Raw genomic sequence first — 15902 nt, 5'->3', positions numbered from 1 at the left:
ATTTGGAGTATATTGATTCAATAATTCGCTTTTTCAAAGCATTGACTTCTTGACCTATGTGTCTTCCATAAGTAAAATAAGTTGGTGATGTAATTTCATCTGAAAGATATATATAGCTAAATATCATCTGTAATATTAGAAAGTTAGAATAAATAACATATCTCAAGTCTTAACAACATAATATTTTAGAAATAACATATGAAGGATATATATTTTTTCCTTGAGTATCGAAAGAGATCATTGAGTGAGGATTTGTTTAAGCGTATTTGAAAAAGAAATTTGTTTGAATCATTATGATTCATGAACCATGAATATAGTATCCGACTATACTACATACGCATTATATATATACACAAAAACGATAACAAGGAAACATTATGGGTTGCGACTATAAACGGATTTTGTTATTATCTATTAGTTAAAAGTTATTGCTTACTTACAAATCTGAGAAATGTAAGTAAGACGCTTAAGCAATAATAAGCCGATTACACACAACAGAAAAGAAAAAAAAAACAAAGAACAGATAATGATTAACGCACACGTAAGAATTTTGGAGTCCTACATTTTCTAATAGTTTGTTTAAGCAACATTTTAATTTTATTTTTTTTGGCTTTTAGCTTATGATTTATTTAGCCATTGACCTGTTATTCCGTCGACATCTAATTTTTAATACTATAATAAGAAGCTCATTTATTAATTTATGTATAGGAGTAGTATTTTTAATTGTTATATACTCCTCCTATATACAGAATGAGTTTGTTTTTTATTGGGTTGCGGAAAACGATTACAAATCTAAAAATGTGGGCCATTCTTTCTTTCTTTTTCTAAAATTAGGTATTTTTATTTATTTTAAATTTAAAACGGGTAAGTTTGGTAGAATACTTCATTTTAAAAGAGATAATATATACTAAAAATAGGTAATCGCATTTACTCAGTCAGGTATTAACTTTTCATTCCTTGTGATAGAGATTAGTGATGGAATTATTTTATTGGGAACATGTGTTTGACAATAAGTAAAATTTTGCTTGGAAGAATACAAATAATAAAATAGCGACGAAGAGAGACAACATGAATTGAAACTGGCATTACTTTGCGAGTTACACAACTCCACCTTGTTCCTGTCCTTGTTGTTGATGAGTTTTTTTTTTTTTTGAGAGTTGCCACGTGACAAATGGGCCTAATTCGACGATATTATTAACGGCCCAATAGTCTCGTGGACCCATAACGGAGTTAGTTGGTGCTGACTGTATATGTATGTATGTGTATAAATATTGTATAAGCTGTAGACTGAAACCATATGAAAAAGAAAGAGAAGCTTAAATTCTCTCTCAACGCATATCTCGCTTTTAATAAACCTCAAAAGAATAATAAAAAGAGAGGAGGAGGAAGCAAAAAAACAGTTTTGATCGAGACGTAGAACCCACAAACAAAATATTCTCTCTTTTTGCTCTGTTCTTTGATCTGAGTCTGACCATCCATCAATGGAGAGATACGACATCTTAAGAGATCTTGGCTCCGGTAACTTTGGAGTTGCCAAGCTTGTCAGAGACAAATCCAACGGAGAGTTTTACGCCGTTAAATACATCGAGAGAGGCGTTAAGGTTTTTTTTTTTTTTTTTTTTTTGTTGTCTATCTATCACACGAGATTGTTGATATGAAAAAACTGGTCTCTCTGTCTTTCTCATCTGGATTTCTGTTTCTGTTTTTAGAAATCAATTTTAATTATTATATCATCAAAATGGGTTTTGTACAGATTGATGAACATGTTCAGAGAGAGATCATCAACCACAGAGACTTGAAGCATCCTAATATCATCCGATTTAAGGAGGTATGTTATGTATATGATAAAGAGGATTGAATTTTATTTTAAAAATCAACTTTTAGTAGCGAGAACACAGAAAAAAAAACCAACAAAACAAAATTATTGTTCGAAACTTGGTTACTGATATATTTTTGTTTTCCCCGCTACAAAAGAAGAACTGGCGTGCAAGTATATTTTGGATCATCTAATTAAAATCCGACCCATGGTTAAAATAAAATTAGATATTTTCTGGTCATGTAATTTATGCCGTATCATGGTTAGACTTTGGACCTCTTCTAAGGGAATGTATTATATTCGCTTTTAATACTATATATATGTCCCATTCTCCAACGGTCCAAATTCGAGTTTCATTATTTGACACCGTATGTTCATATATATATAAATATAGCCACGGCGTTGAAAATTATTCAGTTACAAATTGTATAAATAGAAGCAATCGGTAGGTCGTCTCGATCTTGAGGAAAAAATATATATTTAAAAAAAAAAGAATAAAACAATTATGATGTATGTGTTGGCTTTTAATGTCTAATTTTTGTTTTGTTTTGTTTTGTTTTGCAGGTTTTTGTGACACCAACACATCTTGCAATAGTAATGGAGTATGCAGCAGGCGGTGAACTTTTCGAAAGAATTTGCAATGCCGGTCGATTCAGCGAAGACGAAGTATATAACTTAATTCATCATTAACGATGATTTAAAACTGTGTTATCGTGGTTAATTATATTATTATTGATTGATTACGTACTTTTTGCTTATTATTATTTTAGGCAAGATATTATTTCAAACAACTGATCTCGGGAGTTAGCTATTGTCACGCTATGGTACGTGAAATCTTATCTGAATGAAATCTCCAGCGGTTATATAATATTAAGTAACTGGAACTTTTTATTTTTATTGCAGCAAATATGTCATAGAGACCTTAAGCTTGAGAATACACTCTTAGATGGGAGCCCGTCGTCGCAGCTCAAAATTTGCGATTTTGGGTACTCGAAGGTAAAAATAATAATAATATTGTATACATTTAGTTTAAGTAATATTTATTGCTACAAAAAAAAAAAAAAAAAAAAAAAAAAAAACGCTAATGATTTTAACAGTTTTTTTTTAACTCTTTGTTTCTTAAACGTAGTCATCAGTTTTACACTCTCAGCCAAAATCGACCGTGGGAACGCCGGCTTACGTTGCCCCGGAGGTCTTGTCCCGGAAAGAATATAATGGAAAGGTACATATTGATTTGTTTAACCTTTAAAAATAATAGACTGATTAAACAAATTAACAACATCAACTTGTTTTAAAATAATATGTAGATAGCAGATGTGTGGTCGTGTGGGGTGACCTTGTATGTAATGTTAGTTGGTGCTTATCCTTTTGAAGATCCCGAAGATCCAAGAAACATTAGAAAAACCATTCAGGTACTGAAAGATTACAATTTAAATCAAACGTTCTTTCCACTAATAAAAAAAAAACTTTTTGCTAATCTTTTTTGGGCCAATAACATTTTTTTATTGTCATATATATAAGAATAATAATAGTTAAATGTTAGCAATTAATGTAATTACAGAGGATATTAAGTGTACATTACGCCATACCGGATTACGTCAGGATTTCAGCCGAGTGCAAGCATCTCTTATCTCGTATCTTCGTGGCTGACCCCGATAAGGTAATTAAACAACACCCTAACCAGTTACATATGTAAATTACCACACCGGTTAGGATCGGCTACTGCTTTTAGAAACTGGAAAACCAAAAAAAAAAATCAAACCGAAATCGGGATTGATGAGTAATATTCATATTTTGCAATTTGTAACCATGATAGAGAATAACTGTACCGGAAATCGGAAAGCACCCGTGGTTCTTGAAAGGTCCTCTAGTTGTGCCGTTGGAGGAGAACTCTGATAATGGAGTGGAAGATGAAGAAGAAGAAGAAGAAAAGTGTCGACAGAGTGTTGAAGAGATAGTGAAGATAATAGAGGAAGCAAGAAAGGGAGTGAATGGTATGCATACTAATGGTGGATTAGGTTTGATAGATGGGACCATGGATCTTGATGAAATCGATGATGCTGATATTTATGACGATGTTGATGATGATGACGAGAGAAATGGTGATTTCGTATGTGCTCTATGATTTCATATACATTCATGCATTTGTGTGTATGAGCATGCATTTATATTATATGTATGCTGCTTGAGAATATCCGATGATCTTGTGTTGCATGTTTGTATAATTAAGTGGAAATAATTCACCCCCAATCAAGTTATATAAAAAGTATAAGATTTTGTGTGGGTCATTTGATTTATGTATATTTCGATCACTTCACTTTTCTTTTTAACAGTTATTTTTGTTTTATTACATATGGCCCCCTACCTTTTCTTTAGTTATAGAATAGTGTATAATTTTCATTTTGCACTTTAAAATATAATCCAAAGATATATGTTCATGGATCTTCTGATTCCGAGACTAATCTGCATATCCTTCAAATTATTTAAGGTGGCTGAGTGTTTCTTCTTTCACAGATATATATCTGATATCATCGTTAATGAAGTGTGTGTATATCAGTTAAAAAAAAACAATTTCTTAATTATTCTTATACAACGAAACTAATTAAGCCACCATACATACTATATAGCCCCAACGTAACAGTTTATTGTAACTCGATCTTTTGCTCATTTATTGGTAGGGCTACATATAATTAGTATAATAAGAGGCTACTAGGCCACGAACATATATTTTCACTTTTCTACATATTATTTGTATAGTCACGTGAGACAAAACACTCTAACCTACATCCAGTTGTTTAGAATATTTAATTTTATAGGTTCAAATTGAGCAAGTAAATTTATAATTGCTATATGAAGAAAATATAACATTTAACATGCATGCAAATCCTTAAAACGTTACAATTAATATATGATAATTAATACATATAGTGGGATAGTGCCATAGTGGCTAAATAATCCAATTAATATATATGGTAGATGAAATTTGAGTGGCTCAATACTAATGATTCCATGACATAATGTAAATCGCCCATACTAACGACCAAACATTAGGTCCATGACGATACTCTCTTGCATTTTAATATAATACAAAATAAAATTATACCTCATTATATTATAAAATATAAGACAAGTATTCTATAAAAAAAATTAAATTTTATAATTTCAAATTAAACTTGTATGCTAAAATTTACACAATATAATTTATGAAATTTCTACCAAAAAAAAGAAGTGATAAAAGAAATTGTCCATGTTTGTTGGGCTGAAATTGTTTTTTTTTGTTGGGCTTTGTGTAGGTTAACTAATATAGATCTCTTCCAAAATCTAATACGAAACTCCCCGATCATCCGTATGAATGCTAAACAACAAAAGAACACGTGTCGCCCAAAGAGAAAATAGACTTTGGATTTTTTGAAAAATTTGTCTCCAGTAAAAAAAAAGGAAATTTTCCTTCTTCTAATCCTAATTCTATCTGTTTGCCAAAAAAAAAAAAAAAAAAAAAAAATCCTAATCCTATTTTTTTTTTTGTTTATAAATATATTTAGTATATAAAGAGACTCACACACTTATCTCTTCTTCTTAATTTGAGAAAAAAAAAAAAAAATTACATCTCTCTTCTTCTGCGATTGCGAAGACGATGATCCAACGACGGAGTAAGCCAGTCTCTCTCTCTCTCTCTCTCGCTCTCAGCCGTCCATTATCACTCAGGAGAAACCCTAATCCTCAAGATAAGATTGATCGTAGCGAAGCATCTCACGGTTTCTCAAAACCCTAAAATCTCTATACGGTTCGTAATTCTCGAATATGGCGCGTCTCTTGTTCTGCCACCGCCTACTCTGCCCTTCTTCTTCTTCTTCTTCTTCTTCTTCTTCTTCTTCTTCTTCTTCTTCTTCTTCTTCTTCTTCTTCGGTTTCGATTTCGATTTTGGTTTCCCCTCTCTCGTAGCAAGTCAAGTCTCCTCTGTTTCCCTCTCTCACACTCCAGTACAGTCTTTGGCTTGTATCTGAATTTACAAGAACACCACTCTTCGGGATCGACTACTTACTCGTTGTGTTGACATTGTTTATGTTTTTTTCCTTTTCTTCCGCAGGTCTTCTAGGGTTCCGAGCCAAGGAGATGGCCTTGTTTGTTTTTCCAATCGGGCTCTTAATTAAGCTCTAACAGAGGTTTGCTCTTAATTTGGTCTCTATTGCTAGCAATTAACCGATAGAAAATCCTAGATTCTGGTCTAACTTATCTCTTATGTTTTAGGATCTCTCCCGTGTTCTTTGCTGTGGGATCTTCTCTCTGTCCAAAGCGTGGGGTGCGGATCACACAACACACAGGTTATGCTTTTAAATTTTTCTTGTTTTTTTGTTTACAGTTACAGTTTAGTGTTTGATTACTTGTTAACCATGTTGCTTCTTATTCTTATTTTGTGCAGCAGGAGTAGCCCCGAGATGGTTTTTAAGAATGGACAAGTTTCATAACCAAAATTTGTCATCTCATCAAGCCAACCACAGGAGAAGGTGGTCTTTTTTTGCGCATTGCCCAAACAGTTGAGCAGGTGAGTTCTTTTATTCGATTTCCACTACTCATTAGTCAGTTTGCATTCTCTCTATACTAATAGATTTTAATTATGTCTCTGGATTTTTTGGTTGCAGGACGACATGATTGACACGGCAGGTAGGTTCTAAGTCTGTATCTATCTCTGCACATAAGACGTATCCATCACTTTTGTTTAAGGTCAACTACATTTTTTTTTAACCATTCTTGTTATTTTCAGGATAAAGAGCCGTTTAGAACCAGTAGCTACAACACAGAGTAAGTCTCTGGCAGTAACCAGTAGCTAAGATTCTTTATCGTGTCTTTTACTTCAACTCTTGACTGTTTATTTATTCATTGATACCGTTGATGGTTTTGGTTGCAGGTTGTCTGAGTGAATTTGGAGCATCGTCTCCTTCCCCTTTTCTGAAATTCAAACCAGAACAGATGTTTCCGCACTTTCAGAGGAGTGAGGACTGATCTGAGCTTTGGTCTTAATAAGAGGTACCTCCTTATTGGTCTTCTTCTTCTATCTCTGTGGTTCACATTATTATAGTTTTGTATCTCTGACATATAGGTTTGTTTCTTTTTGATTCTGTGAAACAGCAGGTGGTGGGCGTTGATTGATTTATTTCACTCTCTCTTGTTGATTCAGAAACAAATCGTCGCCAACGTGCTTAAGGTAACAACATAAACTCGTTCTAGTTATTTGATCGATGATGGTCTTCGGACTCCAATCGAATTTGCTTTTTAAGTTGTTGTTGTTTTGCTTTTTGGTTACAATCACAATTTAGGGTTAATTGTCCTTGAACCAGGTCAAGGAGGTCATCATTCATGCTAGAGACCGTCTGCAACTAATTCCATGAATGACACCATGAGCCGATATCTAAGAAGAAGAAGAAAAAAGAACACCTCCAGGTTTTGTTTCAATCATCCATCTCTTTTTTTTAAGGTCAACTACGTTTTTTTTACCATTCTTGTTATATTCAGGATATATAGCCGTTAGAACCAGTAGCTACAATACATTGTAAGCCTCGGGGAAAAACAAGTAACCAGTAGCTAAGATTCTTTTTCGTGTCTTTTAGTTCAATTCTTGACTGTTTATTTATTTATTGATACCATTGATGGTTTTGGTTGCAGGTCTGAGCGTATTTGGAGAATCGTCTTTTTCCCCTTGTCTGAAATCAATAGGGAACAGATGTTTCCGCACTTTCAGAGGAGTGAGGACTGATCTGAGCTTTGGTATTGATAATAGGTACATCCTCCTTGTTCTTCTTCTTATAATATTATGGTTCGCTTTAATATAGGTTTGTTTCTTTTTGATTCTATGAAACAGGTGGGCGTTGATTGATTTATTTGACTCTCTCTCGGTGTAACAGAACACAAACGTCGCCAGCGAGCTTAAGGTAACAACATAAATTGGTTCTTGTGATTTGATTTATGACGGTCTTTGACTTAAGTCGAATTTTCTTTTTAAGTTGTAGTTGTTTTGTTTTTTGGTTACAATTACAATTACAATTTAGGGTTAATTATTTGTGAATCAGGTCAAGGAGATCATCGTTCAAGGTAGAGACCAGTCGATGGACTTTAAGAAAAGCATCAAACTGCTAGAAAGATAGCTAGTCTTCTGACGTCTGAGGAATCTCTATACTGCACTCGGGCCAAAAAAACAAAAACCAGTCACAGTTGTCTGAAGCCGAATGCAGTCATCAGCAAAATGTGAAAGGGTAAGTAACATTCTTAATACCATTCTGATACCAACTCTGGTCTCACGAATCCAGTCATCAGACCTCTATTTTATGATGCGAAATCCTCTTCTCTTCTCCATTGCCTATGACCTGATGGTTTTCTTCTCTCTCTCAGGTTCCGAGCCAGCCAAGCAATGGCCAAGGAGATGGCCTTGTTAGCCTTCAACCGGGCTCTTAAGTTCTCTAAACATGCAAAGGTTTGCTTTTTACATCTTCGCATATAATTTGGTCTCATTCCTCACTTCACACTATCGTTATTTCTATCGACCTTTTTTAAAAATAAAAATGTTAACCATGTTTCTTCTCACTTTTATATTTTGCAGCAGTAGCAGATCCGAAATGGTTTTGAAGAATGGACAAGTTTCATAATCAATTTTCTCATCTTAATCTGATTCACGTGTATCAACAAGCCAACCACAGGACAAGGTGGTCTTATTTGCGCATTGCCAAACAGTTGCAGGCTTGCAGGTGAGTTATCTTATTCGATTTCCACTACTCATTATTCAGTTTGCTTTTTCTGTATACTAATAGAGATTAATTATGTCTCTGGATTATGGTTTTAGACATGTGCGAATCTTCAAGGGATGTTGCAGGACAACAGTTGGCTCTTGCGTTCAATCCATGTACCCTATGCTGGTGCAGAGGTAAAAAGAACTCTTTCATGCAATCTTCTCTCTTTTTCTTTTAAATGACAGACAGAGATATGATGAAGCTTTAGTGAATCTTAATTATGCATTTTGTTTTGATGTTGCAGGAAAACAGTTGGGTCTTGCGTTCAATCTGTGTGCCTGCTGCTGGTACAGAGGTAAATAGAACTCTTTGATGCAATCATCTCTCATTTATAAAAAGAAACTTAAGTGGATCTTATGCATTTTGTTTTGATGCAGTACATGAAAAGGTGGTCTTACTTTCGTATTGCCAACAGTTGCAAGTGAGTACTCTTATTCGATTTCCACTACTCATTAATTAGTTTGCATTTTCTGTGTACTAATAGAGATAAATTATGTCTCTGGATCCTGTGGTTTGGAGTTGTGAGACAGTTCCAGGGATGGTGGAGGACAACAGTTGGCTCTTGCAATTCGTGTGCTCCCTACTGGTGCAAAGGTAAAAAAGAACTCTTTGATGCAATTATTTATTTCTTTAAAAGACGAAAGGGATCGTCTTTAGAACAGTGATTGTAAACAACATGTATCTTGATTGTGAATATTTTTCGTTTACAGCAAGAATGGTAAATTTCATGTATAACTTGGTGGTCCACTTTGTGCTTTAGGAGGCGAATGCTTTTACTGTTGTTGCCAGTCTATCAAATGAGAAGGTCAGTTGGGTTTTACTCTTAGTATCTTTTAACTTTGTATACAAACTTCCAACATTATTGTATTGGATCTAACGAGATTTAAATACTGAAATGCAGGACGAGATGTTGGCCTCTGTAGATATTTTGTTGACAGTGCAGGCTATGAAGTTCTTTACATTGCTGCAAACACTGGTAAACTATATATATTCTGGCACTTCAAGCTTTAAATTCTGTTTTTTTTTTCTCACTGCTAACAACCGTTCGTTGATTTTTTTTTTTTGTAGAACGTGGTGGGAGTATATTAACATGCAATACAAAATCATGGAAACGAAAAGATTCAAAGCCTTACTTTTTAGTAGTCATGTTTATATTTCTTGCGATGTAAGTTTATATTTCTTCTCACTTTTGTGACCAACAGATAAAAGTGCTACTATTTTTTAGTAGTCATGTTTTTTGTTCTTAATGCAGTGGAACCCTTGAAGTAGATGTTATGATACTTGACATACCTCAGCGAGTTCGTGTTCTTCTAAATCCTCTGCTCCACCATCTGTAAGTAAAATTCTCTGTTAGATTATTTTATTATAATTATAGATTTCCCTTGTCTTCTAACACTCAGAGTCTTTTTGCAAGTGTGGATCGGAGGACCTTGCCTTGTCCATTCTCTTCAACTACTCCCATCTTTCTAAATTTTGACGACCAAATAAAGGTATGCATTTGTCATTTCAAGTTTCATAATAATACAAAATTCAAACGATTCTAGTCAAGTGATTGATGGTTTTTTAATTTCATGTGTTGACTGTCTCACTGACTGCAGGGAGACCATCATAAAGACTAGAGATAATGTGCCACTTCCATGAAACCTAAGGCGTTCTGTGATTTCGTGCAGATCTCGACAGCTCCAGCTTTGCATGCACCACAAAGAAGTACACCACATCTGCCAGAATTTTCAGGTAAATACCCTTCATCTGCGAGTGTCAAAACTTGATAACAGACTCATAGCTTAGTGAAACTGTTTAATTAATATGCAATGATCTCATTTATTACTGTTGTAGGAATTTAATCTTCAAACAATGGCAAGGGCTAACCAACATGCATAAGTATCTTCAATAGTTTCATCGTACGTCTCTAATCAGATATTAAGCTTCTTTTCACCCTAGAAAAGTTGTCTGTATGCATAGAACCCTTGATTTTATGCCATCTAATATGCCTATGCTTTCGTCCCATGCAGAATAATGATTGGAGGCCTCACTTTACTGAACCAAGGAGCCTTGTGGCCCTGTGCTCCAAAAAACTCTGGCAGAACTTGGGAGTAATAGGAACTCGAGAAGGCACCAAAATTCAAAGCAAAACCTTGAACAAAAAGGTACTACTACTGATGAGATCAGTAGCTTAGTACTATATATTTCATGTATCTCTCTCTCAGTCTAACTTGGAATCACATCAAATCACCTAGATAATTGAAAGTAAAGCCGAGATGGGCATCTTTTGAACCACCAAAATATCTGTTTTATGAATTAAAAATATTTATTGTATCTTTCAGTTCAACTCTTGATTGATTTTTTCTTGATACCAGTGATGGTTTTGTTTGCAGGTGTCTGAGTGATGAGTTAAGATATGAGTACTAAAAGAATCGTTTTTTGTTGGAGCTTCGTCGATTGGAGATTGATTAAAAGTTGTCTGATGATGAGTCCATTGCACTTTGGCCAGAAAACCAGTTACAATTATCTCGAGCCAAAGGCAATCATCAGAAAAGTGTGAAAAGGTAGGTCATAGGTGATATTCTTAACAACCATTCTGATACCCAAATATGTGGTCTCACATTTCTCTCTTGTTTTTCATGTGTTGATTGTCTCACTAACTGCAGGGTAACGAGTATTCACTCACGACTCCCGTCAATGGCTTAAATGAGTATGGTCCCTCGATTCACTTTCATTTTTAATTTGAATCAGAAACATTGATCATTTTGTTTCTGCTGATTTGGTGCCTCTCTTTGCAGATGCTTGACTACAATGTACGCGGCGGTGAGAGTAGCCTCTCTCATCTCACTTTCTCTCTTTCCCATCCTTTTTCTTTCTTCTTATTTAGCTTTCTCGGAAACATTAGTCTTGACTGAACTGTGGCATATATGTTGCAGATATTGTGATGGCTGGAGGAGAAGTATCTGACTACACTTTGATAACTCAGGTCCGTGACGTAGACAGAGTTCCTTGTACTCAGTCAGTCTTAAACTGCGTTCACCGCACCCCGGGGGTACCAGCAGCAGCAATTCAGAGCTTCTCTCTTACTCCAAGGTTTGTCTTCCCAATTCGCTTCTCTTCTTTTTGATCTCTGTTGGGTGGTTTTTTCAGAGTTTGCTTGTTTGAATTATATAGGTGATATTTCCATGGATGTTCGATGAGATTCATGCCTTGAAGCCATTCAAAGCTGCGGCTTCTGATCTCTTGACCAAGAAAGAGGATTCGCCCCCATTATATGATAGTTGCTACTTTAACAACTAACAAGGTCTTTTTCTGAAATCTTCATCTGTTTTTATTTTCTTATGGATCCGACAATGTACCCTTTGTAATAGCATGTCTCTTTCTTGTAGGTGCATGCTGGCCGTGGAGGATACACAAAGGAGCCAAGTGAAGAGCCCAGATGTTTGTTCTGTTGACTGGTGGACTCGAGAAAGGAGGCTGCTTGCAGAGCAAACTCAAGCTTGTTACCCAAAGAAGCAGCAGGTATGCTTTGTCAAACTACAGTGGATAGTTTTTGATGGGATTGTTTGTTACTCTCTGTCAAATTACACTGAGATTTATGATATCTACAGGGAAATTTCGTGCTTGATTATTGCTGGAGATGTATATTGAACTGGTGCCATCCATCAACTTGCCATTTTGGCTGAACAGGTAGTGAAATTTTTACTATGGCTCAATTGAATCTTTGTGAACATGTGATGATGTTCGATACTGTTAATCAAGACCCCCTGATACCCTCTTTGTTTCAGGTTGGTGTGCCAGTTTTATAGCAGAGACTGATGTAAGACCTGCAGATCTAGTAATCATGAATACTGCAGGGAGGCTTAAGGTAATCTTTCGTCTTTGAGAGTCATTGTATCATATATCAATTCCAGCTTTAGTCATGAAATTAACTCTTTACAGATAAAGGCATGATGGACGAATTAAAAGACATGAAGAAATTTCTGAATCCCACTTAAGAAATATCTCGTGCTACATCCTCGTATTAGCCTTTTTTATGTTTTTCATTTCTTCTGCAGGTCTTGTGGGGTTAGAGGACAAAAAACTTGGCCAGATAAAGTATTTCCCCTCTTTTAATTGGTTGATTTCCTACTCAAAAGTATTTAACGGTATGCTTACATATTCTCTGTTTAAACCTAACCTGTCTTGGTTTACTAACTCGAATTCTTGTATATAAAAAGTTGCTTTTATTTTTCTTCTTCAGGCATTGGAATCTTTCTATGAGAAGTTGGATCCAGATTTCATCAACATCGGGACAAAGGCCAGAGAGGTGTTGCAGAGGGAAGACGATCTTGATGAAATTGTCTAGGTACGTGTCACTTAAGATGAAACTGATTTGTGATATTGTCTTTTGTTCATTTAAGTGCAAAAAATAGTAGTTTGAAACGATTAGGATGAAGCTGATTTGTGATATTGTCGTTTGTTAAATGGATTTTTTTGTGATAATGATACAGCTTCTAATATGCCTCTCTTTTCTCGCACGCAGAATAATTATTGGAGGCCTCACTTTACTGAACAAAGGAGTCATGTAGCCCTGTGGTCCAAAAAAAACTACTGTGGAACTTGAGTAAGAGGAACTCGAGAAGGCACCAAAATTCAAAGCAAAGCCTTTGAACAAAAAGGTAATACTGAAGTGGTGTACTATTTTTACTTCATTTATCTCTCTCTCAATCTAACTTGGAATCACATCAAATCACCTAGATAGATGGGCATCTTTGGCAACACCAAAATATCTTGATACCTTTTTTCTGAAATAACAATATCTATTGCGTCTTTCAGTTCAACTCTCGACTGATTTTTTCTTGATACAATTGATGGTTTTGGCTTGCAGGTCTGAATGATGAGTTTAGATATGAGTACTAAAGAATCGTTTTTTTGTTGGAGCTTCGTCGATTTGAGTGTGAAAAGGTAGGTCATAGGTGACATTCTTAACAACCATTCTGATTTCTCTCTTGTTATAGGTGTTTTTCATGTGTTGATTGTCTCATTGTCCTCAGGGAAACGAGTATTGCGCTGACCTGCTTCATGATCCTTCATTTGAATTCACTCACGTCTCCCGCCAATGGCTTGAAAGAGTCAAGTCCCTCGAATCACTTTCATTTGTAATTTGAATCAGAATCATTGATCATTTCGTTTCTGTTGATTTGGTGCCTCTCTTTGCAGATGCTTGACTAAAATGTATGCGGTTCATCCAAACTGAATAACTCATATCAAACACTTGTGTGTTCTGTTTTTTTTTTTTTCTGCAGGGAAGCTCAATCGTGGTCTCTCCATGGTTGATACTTGTTAGCTACAAGCTGAAGCAATGCCAAGACTTGACCGATAAAGAGGCTTTCATTTTGTGTGCTCTGAGGTTGTGCATTGAATGGGTAATTCCCCTTTTTTTTTTTTGTCAATTATCTAGGTAGCATGTGATAGTTTTATCATTTATGGTACAATGATAAGTTGGTGGGAACAAATTCTTAGTGTCTTGTTGCAACAGGAAGTTTTGCTTTGGATCAAATCAGTTGTGAAGGAAAATGGAGCAAGGTAAAAAACACACAATCACACAATTCCTCTACCTCATTCTTTGCTTTATGGTCTTGTACATGACTGATAAAAGTTTCAAACAAATGGAGCATGCGAAATTGAATTGAAAAATCTTGTTATGAGTCCTTTGGTCAGTTCCATAGCTTCTAGTAACTAATACAGCCATAAGAGATTTCGATAACTAATTTACCTTTTTTCCTTCGCCTGACAGTCTACTAAATATCTCTGTTGACCTCGTCATGATTTGTACGCAGGTTGTTCCAGGATATGGACACCATGTTCTGCGCAAAACTGATCCAAGATATGTATGGCAGAGAGAGTTTGCGTTGAAGCATTTACCTGATGACCCTCTTTTCCAGCTGGTATTTTTTTTTTTTCCTTCTAATGTGTTGTGCTCTCAAAATTCTAACAATTTCCAGTGACTTACAAATCCTTCCTACTCTGTAGATGTCAAAACTTTACGAAGTTGTACCACCTGTTCTCACCGAGCTTGGAAAGGTAGTATCTCTATCATCTCTAGTTTAGCAGGGGGATCGTTTCATGTAAGAGATTACGTTGAAAGTATGACACGCCTGAGAAAATAAATTCTTATATATTCCACCAACAACACCTATACTTACAAAATGCTTATGATGGCTTGTTATAGGTGAAGAACCTTTGGCCAAATGTTGATGCTCATAGTGGGGTCTTGCTGAACCACTATGGTCTAACCGAAGCAAGGTAAGAAACATACATATATATATATATGCATCTTTTACAGTTTCGTTGTGCCTTAGGATAGTACTCACAAATACATAATGAGGTTGTGCGTTTTATATAGGTACTACACCGGCGTGCTCTTTGGTGTTTCAAGGAGTCTTGGCATCTGCTCTCCGGTATCTCTATATCTACACAATGAGTAAATAAGGAAGTAAAAGTCATCATCAGGAGGCACAAAACCATAGTAAAGAAATGAATGAAAGACTATTAATTTTACTGTCCAACTATCCAAAATAACCATAAGTACCAAAAATCCCGACTTTAGGTGACTGATCCTAACCGAACCAGTATATAAAACAAACTTATAAGGGCAACTGCGTCACGAGAAGCCATGATGATAATGTCAGCACAAGAGACAGTGGCAGGACAAGCCTTTTCTATTGCATTTTTGGTGTTGTACGATCTCAAAGAGCCTATGTTAGCAAGAGCGAGTTTCTCTCCCAACAATGTTGGTGTGTCATCGAGCAATACAGAGCCATCACATCCCTACAACACACACAAGACAATTTTAGGTTATATGATTATTTCATAAATGAATTGATCTATTAAAACGTGGTTATAATATTAATTTTACATTAGCAAAGCAATCATGAAACTGCGAACGCATAATGGAGGCAACACTTCGAGCTTCATTCAACATAGCTTTTCTCATCTCTTCCCTGACGAAAACATTTAGAACTAAATTCATATATTTTTTTAATTTCCTTTGATTCGAATTAAGAATTTGAAACGAAATGTAATATCTTGTTCAATCTCTATATGTTTATATCCTCTGCATTGCTGTATTTTTATTAGTAATTAGTGTATTTGTTTCTTGATATTATACATTCTTTGACTATTGTTACTCAAAACACATTTGGACTCTTCTAAAGCAATTAAATTCTTTCCGTATTCCATCTCAAATCTCATCTTAAATGGCATAACAACAAAAATATTATTTTCAATAGTTTACAAAAAGAAAAAGAAACAAAAAAATAGTCAATAATATCAAATTTGAC

The 15902-nt window shown here is 35.2% G+C and overlaps 2 protein-coding genes and 1 long non-coding RNA gene across 52 annotated transcripts; all 3 read left to right on the top strand.

Annotated features, from left to right (window-relative positions):
- The first annotated feature begins 1068 nt into the window (after positions 1-1068).
- LOC104719927 (serine/threonine-protein kinase SRK2F) lies at positions 1069-4104 on the top strand. The gene is made up of 9 exons (XM_087468139.1): positions 1069-1601; positions 1754-1828; positions 2381-2482; positions 2587-2640; positions 2720-2812; positions 2946-3038; positions 3124-3228; positions 3378-3476; positions 3633-4104. Exons 1-9 carry the CDS (start codon positions 1482-1484, stop codon positions 3939-3941), a joined length of 1050 nt encoding a protein of 349 aa, XP_087324265.1. The 5' UTR covers positions 1069-1481; the 3' UTR covers positions 3942-4104.
- Positions 4105-5212: 1108 nt separating this feature from the next.
- LOC147935709 (uncharacterized) lies at positions 5213-12925 on the top strand. Of its 50 annotated transcripts, none has more exons than XR_015567884.1 (37): positions 5213-5600; positions 5904-5979; positions 6065-6138; positions 6237-6359; positions 6457-6478; positions 6579-6616; positions 6723-6841; positions 6944-7019; positions 7153-7255; positions 7328-7364; positions 7478-7592; positions 7674-7743; positions 7882-8064; positions 8201-8282; positions 8409-8553; positions 8649-8729; positions 8840-8890; positions 8973-9016; positions 9115-9189; positions 9306-9400; positions 9497-9571; positions 9664-9760; positions 9848-9928; positions 10010-10085; positions 10194-10329; positions 10432-10496; positions 10608-10742; positions 10971-11141; positions 11244-11287; positions 11376-11400; positions 11514-11670; positions 11752-11881; positions 11967-12099; positions 12189-12267; positions 12366-12445; positions 12636-12725; positions 12821-12925. It is a non-coding gene; the product is annotated as an uncharacterized LOC147935709 (long non-coding RNA). The 50 variants fall into 50 exon arrangements; XR_015567891.1 differs by having other exon boundaries at positions 10953-11141; XR_015567883.1 differs by having other exon boundaries at positions 7328-7385.
- LOC147935708 (uncharacterized) lies at positions 9741-15491 on the top strand. The gene is made up of 19 exons (XM_087470230.1): positions 9741-9760; positions 9848-9928; positions 10971-10997; positions 11087-11141; positions 11244-11292; positions 11514-11670; positions 11967-12099; positions 12189-12219; positions 12366-12445; positions 12821-12919; positions 13071-13144; positions 13482-13524; positions 13614-13718; positions 13866-13985; positions 14083-14145; positions 14400-14507; positions 14593-14643; positions 14792-14865; positions 14966-15491. Exons 1-19 carry the CDS (start codon positions 9741-9743, stop codon positions 15045-15047), a joined length of 1452 nt encoding a protein of 483 aa, XP_087326356.1. The 3' UTR covers positions 15048-15491.
- Positions 15492-15902: the final 411 nt, after the last annotated feature.

Source organism: Camelina sativa, chromosome 10 (assembly GCF_030686135.1).
Source record: "Camelina sativa cultivar CO46 ecotype springtype chromosome 10, ASM3068613v1".
NCBI classification, from domain to species: Eukaryota; Viridiplantae; Streptophyta; class Magnoliopsida; order Brassicales; family Brassicaceae; genus Camelina; species Camelina sativa.
The sequence above is the reverse complement of the archived record's forward strand: the minus strand, read 5'-3'. Positions and strand labels throughout refer to the sequence as shown.